Here is a 12,094-nt window from a genome sequence, read left to right as displayed (position 1 = left end):
CGCAGAAGGAAATCTCAAAGAAAATATCGTCTATGCTTAATCCCACACATAAAACACCATCGTCGAGCACCACGAACACAACAGCCACCACCAAAATCATACCACCAACAACAGAAATAACAACTGAGAAGCTCATGAGGAAGCAAAAGACCTTACCGCCGACACCACACCAAGGCCGAAAGATGACGACGACATCCGAACCGGCGATAAGGAACAGGAAATCCCCGTTGGAGCCGACCATAGGGAGATTTATTGTAGACTAATAGCTATCCTAGAACCTATATATACACCGTCTATATATACACCGTCCAGTCAAGATCTCCAGTCCCTTCAACCACCCGAAGCCAAAGAGACTTGCAGAGGTGAAGGGATCGAGAAGCTCGCCGGCGGGAAGATCTGGAACCGGTGGACCTTCCTTTTCACCCTATCTCTTCTGTAGCAAAGAGGATGGAAGTAACAGAGACTTTCCTATGAGTTCCTTGAGGTTTCTTCGTGCATGTACCAATGAGGCATGCTAAATCTCAGAGTGGGCCATTCTCAGAGGCCCAGTAAACGTTTGCACAGAGCCAGTGCGACCTCAGATGGGCCGGCCCAACTCGATCAGATTATTTCTGGGGCCCGGCTCAGCCGCACTGGCTGGATCCGTGACCCCACCACACCGGACAGCGTGTCCTGGGCCCAACCCCGCAGCGAAACACGCCGCACACGCCACGCCAGCGACGACGCGACGCAGCCGTTCCCCACAGAAAAAGGTTCGAGCTCAGAAGAGCCCCGCACGGCCGCACCCACCAGTCCACCGCCGCCCCCAAACCCCAGTCGATCGGCGGCGACCGCGGTCGGCGGCGGCGGAGATGTCGCTGACCTCGGTGAAGATCGGCGAGGAGGTGTGGCTCACGTGCCTCTCCCATGCCCTCACCACCGAGACCGAGGAGGTCATGGGCCTCCTCCTCGGCGACATCGAGGTCCGTCGCACCCCCCAACCTAACCCATTTCAGTTCTCCCCCTCCCTCTCTCACGAATGCTTGGATCGTTTGGTTTTCTCCTCTAACGGGATCGTGGTTCCTTTTGCTTGCCTACCTGTAGCCTTCGAGCAAGGGCGGCGCGACCGCCGTCATATGGGGGGCGTCGCCGCAGATGAGGTGCGAGCGGAAGAAGGACCGCGTCGAGGTCAACCCCGAGCTGCTCGCCGCCGCGTCGGCGCAAGCCGAGATATCCTTTTTTTCGCTTCCATTCTGTTTTTTTTTTCCTTTGAGATTTTAGCTTGTTCCCTGATGTGGTGTGGATTGTGGAGTGTTGGTCTTTTGGGGGGTTGGACTTAACTCCTGTTCCCACAGAATGACGGCCACCATTAAGAAAACTACAAGGGTGATCGGATGGTACCACTCGCACCCTCACATCACTGTGCTGCCGTCTCATGTAGGTAAGTGTTTCGCATTTCCTCTAGTGGCGAATCATTTTGTGCCTAGGGTTGCACTTGCACTTCAATGAGCTCAAGTGCTCCTGGCGACTTGATGTTGGTATTTATTTGTCTCATAAATTAGCTGTGATGCTGTCAAATGATGTGTGTAGCTTTGCATGCATGCTTTAGGAATTTACTCTCGATGTTGTTATTGTGATTATGCTATTTTGAGTGATCCAAACCCTTACTACGTACCAGCTGATCCATTTGCAATTTCTGATAATGGATGTCAAGTATGCTAGAGGCCATTGGTACTAAGTAGCTATGCTTTTGATTGCTTGAGTTTAGGAATATGCTAAATTTAGATATGTAGCTTTGCTCCAGAGCTTCATGATGACAGTGACTCACAATGCCTTCATTTCAAAGGCAGAGGGTCAATTTCTTTGACCTCTTTATGGTGGCTACTGGCTATGGGGGTCTTGAGAATTTGCTAGTGCATGTTCTTTTATGGCTTCCTCTTCATTCTCTTGTGCAATCTTGCCCAGTTTGAATACATTAAAACTTTATTTTATATAATCCCCATGAGACTTATGTTCCAGATGTTCGTACCCAAGCAATGTTTCAGTTGCTGGATACAGGCTTTGTGGGGCTGATATTTTCTTGTTTTAGCGAAGATGCTCAAAAGGTACAAATGCTTATAAACTTGATCTAAAAGGCATGTTTACGTCCTTTTTGAATGTGCATACATTAGTCTTGCTGAATTGGATTTTGATAATACCTGCAGGTTGGAAAAATCCAAGTGATTGCCTTTCAGTCACAGGGTGGACAACAGCGTGCTGCCCTTCCTCTTGCTATAGCTCCAGTCATCGACCTTGATTCATCCTGGAGTTCATCAGAGAATGCATTTACCCCACATTCTGCATTCGAAGGCATCGAACAGGACACAGGGGATTCCAGAGCTTCAAAGAATAGCAAGGTTTAGTTCGATACCGTGTGTATTTACAGAATTAGCTCGATGCCCTTATATTTGCTACATTTCTTTGCTGATGTTTGCATCAATACAGAATTTTATGACTTAAAGTACATCTATATTCTATGCATGATTCAAGCAACCCTGCATACTTGCCTACTAGAAGGAGAATGTTTAAAATAAAAAGTGTACAGTGTGTCATAGCAGTTAATTAATATATACCTGGTTGTGGAATTGGATATACGATGTTTATCGTGAGCATTATGTTTAATTTTCCATTGTTTATAGTATTTTCTATATCTGGAAGTTGGTTCCAGCTTTAAACATTGACCCACATTAATCCGTTAAGTGAGATTGTTGTCCTCATGTTTGCGTTCAGAAGCTCTGGGCAGATGGCATTATACTTGAACCGTTCAGTCTGCTGGCTCAGTTAGATTAATTTATTAAGAAGCATTATATGGGGCTTGGGTGGCGCCACCACTCAAGAAATATTCATGTTGATTAAGAAAGTTCTAATTGTAGGCTTAAAATGTTTCAACTATTGAATTGTTCTTATATCCGTTCAAATTTAGTACTCTGCCTTCAATTGCATGTTTAGATGTCATCATCACATGATGGAGTAATTAATGCCCTCCGCGGTTAATGCCCTCCGTGGTTAATCTTTTTGTTGCTTCATTTAGCGAAGTATATTGCTAATAACTGGTGCCTTTGACGGTCATTCTAGATTGTGTCTTTAGTTTGGCTACAACTATGAGGTTTTAGTTTCTGATTCGCTGAAGGTACTTAAAATGCCACGTCTTCTTAATGGACGGGTTTGCAATGGAAAGAGATAAGCACTCAGATTTCATATTCTTTTGTCTCTCGATAAATGATAACCATGCTACATCGAATATGTAGCATTCCACATCTTACCTATTCGAAAAAAGTTCATATTCTGTAGGTACCTTAGATGTGGATTGTTGGGTTGCAGTTGAAAAGCTGACTTCAATACTTCCAACGGTCATATATCTTCTAAATATGATTTACTGCTTTCACGTTCCACCTGTAGATTTGTAGGGTATCTACACGATTATATGGTGAATTATTTGTCTGTGTAGCACCTACCTGTTACAATTGCAATATAGTTTTTTTTGGGCAAGCCTGTCCACTGATCCCAATCAACTGGGGTATTTTATTGCCTCTTCTGTCAGTTTCTCATGTTCCTTAGGTTAATTTGTAAGTATCATCTAGTGAGAATATGGAATACCTTGTGCTGTGAAAAGTGTGGAGCAAGCTTGTTTCTGTATAATAATTGAAACCCTCATATATGGTCTATGTTTTTAAATCTTTGTTGACCCATTGAATGGCTCATTGGGGTTGAACATTTTTAATCGACGCGTTTCAAATGATGCATGATGTTTGTTCTCATGTATAAGCCAGTAGGGACGTTAATTGATGCAGTTTTGTATGTGCCTACTTTACTTACAGTACATCGGCAAACTAACTGAGCATCTTTCTGTTTATAATAGGCCTGGGGAAGATCTCCAGATATGGATTTCTACTCCCATCCTGACACAAATCATTCAGCAAAGCATCAGCCCAGAGAAAATGCTGTCATTCCGTACAATCCTGATAACACACAAGAAGTGTCTATGGATCCATATGATTCGGATATGACCCCAAGCATCCAGGAAGCTTTGCACCGGTCAAATATGGACATAAGGTATCCAAATAATGTGTTATGAGACCATTTTGTTTCTTGAACAGCTACACTAATAGTGATTAGAAATCTTGAACAGTTGTGTATTAGCTTACACTCTCGAGATTACTTTTTTATGCTGTACCAATCTGTAGTGTAGATTTCACCCTACTTTATTTGTTGAGACTTTTGAAGGACCCTCTGCACTGTTCAAATTGTTTATTTGGAATGGAAGATAACATAGTCAACTCATAGGTTGTTATATATGCCAGAATGCCCCCATCTAGACTTCTAGTCTCTTCAGCTCAAGCATGGCTGACCATTTGTGTTTCATTAATTAAACATATAATTCTAATACCCTACCCAGGATTTACCCCTTTCTTAGGCTCCAATTCAGGGGCCTTTCTTCTTCTCAATATAAATATACCCAGTTTTCCTTTTAGGGGTTCATGTTTTCTGAATCAATGAATCTCTTGCATTTGGTTTTCAAAAAAGAAAAGAAAGGATCTTCTTTCGCGTATGGTACTATGGTTACTGACACAATTTCCCTCTCTATAGAAAATAATTGTGTAGTGGCTGTGTTTTCCATGGAAGTAATCTTATTAACTCCATGATGCTATTTTCACACTAACCCAGTTAATATGTAAAATATCAATAACAGGATGTGCCCTAGTATTGTTCTATTTGTTCTTCCCTGTACATTGTTGTTGTAATGTCATGTGATCATGTCATTTCTTACCGCCAACATATGACATGAGATCAAGAGTATGCAAGTTTAGTGTGTATGAAAAGTCCAAGATGAAATGTCTTAAGGTTTTCGTGTATGATAAAGATTCATGGATGGATTTACCAAAGGCAGTGCAGTTTAATACACCCATCTAGTTTCTAATACACAGTTTTTTTGCCAACAGCGGTGCAGAGTATGTAAGGAAGGAGGTGCCACTTATTGTGCTCCCGACAAGGCACCTGCTCAAGCTGGACACCACAATGACCTCTTACTGTGATATGCAACGAGTCCTTTTCGAAGAGGAGCAAACAGCATATAATCAAGCTATGCAACAAAATATTTGGTAACTCAAGTTCCTTCATGACAATATTACACCAAATCTTATGCTTTCTGCAGTGCTTAATGTTATACGCTGTTTGCAGTGATGGGAAAATTCATCCCCTTACATCTATTCACCATACATCTACATACAACTCTTCTCTCTGTAAACTAATGGAATATTGGTGAGAACACAGCCTCCTTGTCTCATTCTAGCCAAATATACTCCATAATGTATGTCAACTTACCTGGTTCACGTTTTGTTCATTAGTTTGAGTCCAGCTATAACTGTACTTCAGGATCGCGTGAAGGAAAATGAACTTCGGGTGAGTAGGCTAGCTTGTATCTTGTGACAATGTTGTAAGCGACTAACATTGACTTTCGCATGTGAACAGCTATCTATGTTACAAGAGGAGGCTAAACAACTTGAGGCAGAGACCCTAGGCATGAGAAATGTTTCTCCCCGTCGCTTTATGAATCATGGGTCTGTCGGCAGCAGTTCACCAATGGCCCAGAACAGGCATCCTTTCTCCAACCAAGGGAGCCCGAGGAGCCCTAGAAGCCCTAGCGGTGGCAGCCGGAGGAGGGCTTGCTGATGCCAATCTTCTCGCCCTGTTGTGGTGATGAATATTGCCTGTTGTGGCTTTACTGAATGCTTCGTGAAACGCCAGACATTAAGATGGAGGAAGGGATAGACAATGGAACTGTACATACCCATCTCCTTTCAGAGCTGTGCTGCTGTGGAAGCTGCCAACAGTCTGGCTTTGCTTTGTGGTGCTGGGGTTCCTAATCCTTCTGCCAAAGCTGCGTGGTTTCAAATCCTTTTCATGGCTGGCCTGAGCTTGTAGTCTGTATACTGTAGATTCTCTACCTGAAGTGCTGTTGCTAAGACGCGATGTTTCTGGGGCAGGCAAAGATAAGGGCGTCTTTGCTATGTAATTCTGAAAAAGGAACCTTGTAGCAATCCATTTTGTTCAAATGCTCCAGCTCCAGTCATTCACACCTTGCTTCTGTGACGCCAAAGCTTTTTATCAAAGGCAAGACGTCGACTGGAAAGAACTTGTGTGCACAAATTGTTCGATGCAAGGACATGGAGCATGCTGTCGTGAACTTCTTATCTGTATGGCATCAGGCAGTGACCTAACGTACCGGAACTGTGGAATGTCGTGAGACGTCTGGATCACAATTCACAAGCCTCCTTACTACTTTTTAGCGTCCACGGCGAGCACAGCGGGTGACGCTTTGTCGCCGCCGCAAGTTGTGATCGGACTCAGACAGGGCGTGACATGTCGTATAGGCGCGTTTGGGACTTCTCTGAAGGGAGGTGACGGGTCACAAAGGGGAGATGCTACCAAAGCACCAGTTCAGACTTCAGAGTTTGGACTCGGACTAGCAGTCAAGTTGGTGGTCTTGAGAGAGACGTGGTGTGGGACAACAGGGCACTTGTGCAATCCCATATGATCGTGATCGACCTGAGAAACCGTTTTTGCCCGTGGATCATATAGGATGGGTTGCGTCGAAGTTACGAACGAAAGGCCCGGGGACCTCGCCGAACCAACCCCGGGACCAGGGACGCCAGTACGCCACGGGACCAGGCGTTGGTGAGGTCCAGTAGGTGGTTGTCCCGACTCCAGGCGCGACTGTTCACTTGTTCAGCATTCACGCAGTTACACACTTCTAGCTCGATCATGACGTACGCCTCATGCCATTTCTTCGCCATCGTATTATGGGCGGTACGGTTTTGATCTCCCCATGAGTGACTCGCGAGTTTAAGTGTCAGGAGTAGGTAACCGGAGTCCGGAGTACACCAAATGGTCAGTCTGACCGTGACCAAAGCCCAAACTTTTTTGTTTATATCCATGCCTGACCGGAGTACTCCTTCCCATGGAGCTGGTCCACCTCCTTGGACCACCAGCTCCGGTCGTATCGTACGCGTGCCACCGCCCCCCGGCTGGCTGCTGGCTGCTGCTGCCTTGCTTGCCCGGTTGGTGAAACACCCACACGAGCTGACGAGCCAGCAAGAAAGAAGCCGTCAGGCCCAGGCAGCCGCGGCCGCGCGCATCCCATCCAACGGCCGCCGCGCGGGGCACGGATGGCATCCTCTGCTTCCTTGAACGCGTCGCCGCTTGCGCTTTGCCTCCCCCGCGAACCTCAACGGACGCACAAGGGAAACGGAGGGAGCAGGTGGGTTGGATGGATCCGCCGGTCAGCGAGCGATCAGAGTAGCATTATCGCGAGAAACCACGGCCATTTTAATTCCTCGGGTCAAACGGCCACGTCGCTTTCGGTTCCCTCCCTCCGCTCTCATCATAAAGATTTTTGATCGCATTCGCTCGCAACCGCCCCCGGCGACGACGGCTTCTTCTTCGTTCTACGTCGTGCGTGCGTACGTTCCCTCTGGTTGATTTGATTGCTTGGCCGCCGTATAACTACACGCCTCGCCAAAGTCCAACGCCGGCTCGCGTCGCCTAGCTAGCCTCGGCAGCCACAGACGCGGTATCACGCGCGGGGAGCTCCTCTCCGGCGACCGGCGGCGGTTGACGCTCTTCGTCTTCCGCGCATGGCGGGGCTGCAGCGGTCGAGCGAGACGTTCCGGCGGTCGGGCTCGTCGGGGCTGGTGTGGGACGACAAGAACTTCTCGGGCGAGATCAAGCCGGCGGGCGACGACGCCGAGCCGCGGGCGGCGGTGGAGCGCAGCCGGTCGGCGGGACACGCGCACGGGCACGGCGGGTACAGGACCACGGGGCGCGTGCCGCCCGCGCTCGACCCGCCGTCGCCGCGTGTCGGCGTGTGCGGCTTTTGCAGGCTCTTCGGCGGCAGCGGCGGCGGCAAGGCGAAACCCAAGGGAAGGCGCCACTGATCATGATCTTGTACTGTGCCGGCGTCTACCGGTAGTTTGGAGCTCTCTCAGAATCGGCAGCTTCTGTTAGTTTCCCCCTCCTCTTGTGAGTTTGTCTTGTCTCATGTCCAGGTTATTGCCATACTTAGCAGAAAGAATTACTACAATCGTGCTGCTTGTGTAGAGTAGAAGGTGTACTGCCAGAGGTCTCATGAATTTGATTATGCACTGTGCTTCCTGTCCTTCCTTCCATGAACGAACTCTAGGTCTGGAATGCAAAAGTTTACGCGAAACAGTTCAATTTCTACTGGAAAGTTGGGAAATTTTTTTCCTACCTGTCCAGTGGCTTTACTTTTTGTATAAACGTAGTATGCTGCAACAAGAAGTCACCCAAGCTGTTCGCCAACTGGTGATGGAAGGCAATTTTCGGAAACTTGTTTGGCCGTTTCTCGAATTTAGAATCATGAACCATGTTTCTTCAGGCTTCTTCCTTTTCTTGCTACGCATGGGATCAATCATCGCCTTCGACAATCTTCTGCCGCACGGCTCTGGCGATCACGCTGGCCTTCTTTCTTTGACGAGTTGAAAGATGGACTTCAGCTGAGAATCCGTTCAGCCCTTTCCTATCTGCACTCCGTCACATCGAGTTCAGGCATAGCACCATGTTCAAACTTGCCGGGCGAAAAAGATAGGAAACTGATAATTCTCAATTTGTCATTGCAGCAACCCTGGCAAAACTGACAATTCTTGAAATCACTTCACCGGCTTGAATTTTTCATTTCAGACATGATTTCTCATTTTCTAATTTCTATCCAGGATGCAGACAGACATCCCCGAACTGCAATACCACGAATGTTGCACCCCTCAACTCTCAATACCTGCCAAATGAGCCCCCTAGCCTTTTTAGGGCTAATTTAGCAGCATAGGCATATTAACTTTGGGGGCAAAATCCTCCACAAGTATTTTTCTGTACAATCGAATCCCCTCCCCCTCCCCCTCCATGGGAGATATCCCCATTTGCGATAATTCCTCCTCTACTGTTTGGAAGGTAAAATACTAGAGAAGGAAAGGCACGTGCAAATTGATAAAATAACGAACAAAAGGCTTTGGGAATAAAAAAACAAAAAAATAGGATGGAAATCAAAAGAATAACAAAAATGAAAGTGGCGTAAGAAAGATAAGGCAAATCAGTTGCACGAGAAATCGTTGCATAATTTGCATCAACAATATGAGATTAAAGGCTATAAAATTTACACCAATATTCCAAATATAGTCCTCAAATTCATACACTCACAAGAATTTCAATAAGAAAATACAGTCCGAGAGTCCAACTCGTGCAGAAGTTATATCAACTACCATCTTATAAAACGAAGCTAATCTATGGCATTCGTACGGTCTGGTCATCTCCATCCACACATTCAGATATAGATAATAAAAAATAAAATGAGAAATGAGTACATCTGAACTAGAACATACTATGACTTTAACTATTGTTCACAAGCCTGTTTGCCTAATCTTGTGATCCTTGAAGTCTGCCATTAGATCAAGTTCATGGAACAGTGACAAGCCATGAAAGATGAAACAAAAACAAAGGACCCCATAGATAACTATTATGACTTCGATCATGGCTTGTTGATCTGGTGGTGGCACTTGGCAGATCCTGTTAAGAAAAAAATAATAAATAACCTAGTTAAAGCAATATGTAGAAAATTGCATCAACTTATATTGTATCAATCTGTAGCACCCCTTAGAATTCGAAACATAAATTTTCTTATTCTAAACTTATCTCTGACTTCCAGAAGCCATTATGATGACATCTTCTCCACCGAGAGACTACATTGGCTTGCTTCCTGGTCAGGCAGGGGCATCCATTCCTTTATTTCTTATTGGGGTTACAGTAACAATCATTATTAACACTAGAGACCATACAAAAAGGACATGACTTCTTAGAAACTGTTTAATACTTATTTATTCAGTCTATGCCACATCAATGGGCAACTCATATAGCAATACTGTTTTCCCAGAAAAAGCACATAGACAATGCTGAAGATCACCAGCTACGCAGTGGTACAAAAGCACATAGACAAGTACCTTTGGGATCTTGGCAACTAACTGTCGGATCATGTAGTGCTTCCCATAAGGGCTCTGCAATTAACCAAAAAAAAGTGAAATAATTTAGCCATGTCAGCAGCAGAAGGTTCACACAAAGCAAAATTTTACATGGTTAGACATGATCAGACAAGTAAGTTTTGCATAAACCATACATTGAGCATATTCAAAGAGATATACCTGATTATTCGCTTTAGCCACAGTAATCGAACATTAGGATTCTTGGTTGTAATGAATGTCTTCCTGAGTGTCTTAGATTCAAAAAGATCCAAAGCATACGACTTCTCCTTATCGATTAATTCAACCATAGCATCCACTTGATCAACACACTTCTCGACTGAAAATTCTTCCTCACGCCTTTTCTTCAAGAGCTTCCAAAGTTTTGCTGGTTTGGCTCTTTTTTACTCCACATATCTCTCAAGAGCAAATCCAATGTGATTTTGCTTACACTTTTTTCCACCTTCTCCCTGCCTTGAATCTTGATTTGATGAGGCAGATTGAGCTTCATTGTAACCATTACGTGCACTCGAGGTCTCTTGGACATCAAAACTGGAGGCAAAAGGATTTGTACCATAGAGACTGAGATCACCATGAAGGTTTTGTTCAGAATTACTTCTTTCAATAGGAGCTGGAGGAGGGAGAGTAGGAGTTGGTGCAGGAGTAGGAGCAAAAGGTGCAGGTGCAGATGACACAAAGTTTAGGTTTCCTATAGCAACATTTCATGTTCATAGATACAATTGGAACTTAAATTAGATGAGTTTCAAAGAACCAATTAATTGTTTGTTGCTGAAAGTAACAAATTAAGATATGCAAGTGAGGGAACTTCACCATCATATAGTGATTCCAATTGGTAAAAGAGGGGAAATGGCTTTTTGCAAAACTTTGCTACTCTTGAGTGATTCTATTGAATGTAATAAAAAAGGATAATTAGTTAATAATAATAACTTAGCTACTTCTTAGCATATTTTATATAGAGTCCAAATGGCTAACTTAACATTATGTGATAGAGTTCCTTTCCTATTTCTGTAGGGAGGGGCCTTGTCTTCTGCGATGGTGATTGGTATATGAGTGCCATCGATTGCACCAATGCAATTCTGCACAGAAGGAAAGAAATTAAGGACTTGGCACGCAAGGAAAGAAAAGATTGAGGAAAGGATTATGCAGACATGAAAGAAGGGCATAAAATGAGGATCTGTCACGATTTTTATATGAGTTTGGAATAAATTTGGAAGTGTCACAAATCGATGAGTCAAGGCAGGAATTATTTTAAAAACTTCTGTTATTTTCCGATGGATCATCTCGCCGCTATGTTGAAAAGCTTTCTGTAGCCTTTGGTTGCTAGCATTGTGTGAGAGCATAAACATGAACATCCCAACCTGCTCCTCAACAGCAACACCTCGTGTGTCACGGAGCAAATTCTCTCTTCTAAGAAAGTCCGTTGTGGCTTTAAATATTTCAGGCTCCATTCGGAACTCAACTTTACACCAACTCGGGTGCCCTTCAAGGATTTCCTTAACCTTTTTAGCACCAGGAAGAGAAGATGTCTGCACAGGCATTTTCTCTTCTTGTAGGTACGGAATTATGGCAGAAATAAGTACAAAAAATAGCTCATCATCCTCTTCCTCCTCCTCCAACAAGAACTACCTAACTTGCTCCTCCCAAGATCCCATTATCTAGTGTATGTATATATAAATCATATTCTTAATTAGCACAATGATCTAAGCATTTATCATATACTTAATAATAAAAAATAGGAAATGAATGCACGCTGCAGATATCAGGTTCAAGGCAGTCTTTTGCTTGTGTCCTTTCCTGTTTCTATTCTAATTGAAATATGCACCAATCACAGTACCATCCACAATCATATAGTTCTATCCATCCATAGAAATTTGAAAGATACAAATTGAAAGCGACGATATTATTTTGACCATATTTTTTTTAGAAAAGAACACGTCCAATGATAGGAAAACAAACACATCATCGTAGGTCCTCATAGAAAATAGGTCCTCGTATGATTTATCATTGTGAAGTGCCAACATACTTGGAAGAGCATG

At 44.4% G+C, this 12,094-nt stretch overlaps 2 protein-coding genes and 1 pseudogene across 2 annotated transcripts; 2 read left to right on the top strand and 1 right to left on the bottom strand.

Moving 5' to 3' along the window:
• The first annotated feature begins 738 nt into the window (after nucleotides 1–738).
• On the top strand, nucleotides 739–6,108 carry LOC101759035 (lys-63-specific deubiquitinase BRCC36). The gene is made up of 10 exons (XM_004961294.3): nucleotides 739–962; nucleotides 1,084–1,209; nucleotides 1,333–1,420; nucleotides 1,999–2,084; nucleotides 2,184–2,375; nucleotides 3,878–4,071; nucleotides 4,959–5,117; nucleotides 5,197–5,277; nucleotides 5,364–5,418; nucleotides 5,488–6,108. Exons 1-10 carry the CDS (start codon nucleotides 852–854, stop codon nucleotides 5,686–5,688), a joined length of 1,293 nt encoding a protein of 430 aa, XP_004961351.1. The 5' UTR covers nucleotides 739–851; the 3' UTR covers nucleotides 5,689–6,108.
• Nucleotides 6,109–7,285: 1,177 nt separating this feature from the next.
• On the top strand, nucleotides 7,286–8,224 carry LOC105914125 (uncharacterized protein At1g15400). Its single transcript, XM_012844894.3, has one exon. It carries the CDS (start codon nucleotides 7,653–7,655, stop codon nucleotides 7,950–7,952), a length of 300 nt encoding a protein of 99 aa, XP_012700348.1. The 5' UTR covers nucleotides 7,286–7,652; the 3' UTR covers nucleotides 7,953–8,224.
• Nucleotides 8,225–9,908: 1,684 nt separating this feature from the next.
• LOC105913955 lies at nucleotides 9,909–11,710 on the bottom strand (annotated as a pseudogene).
• Nucleotides 11,711–12,094: the final 384 nt, after the last annotated feature.

The sequence above is a fragment of the Setaria italica genome, chromosome III (assembly GCF_000263155.2).
Source record: "Setaria italica strain Yugu1 chromosome III, Setaria_italica_v2.0, whole genome shotgun sequence".
Classification (NCBI taxonomy): Eukaryota; Viridiplantae; Streptophyta; class Magnoliopsida; order Poales; family Poaceae; genus Setaria; species Setaria italica.
This window is presented reverse-complemented; position numbering and strand designations above follow the sequence as displayed.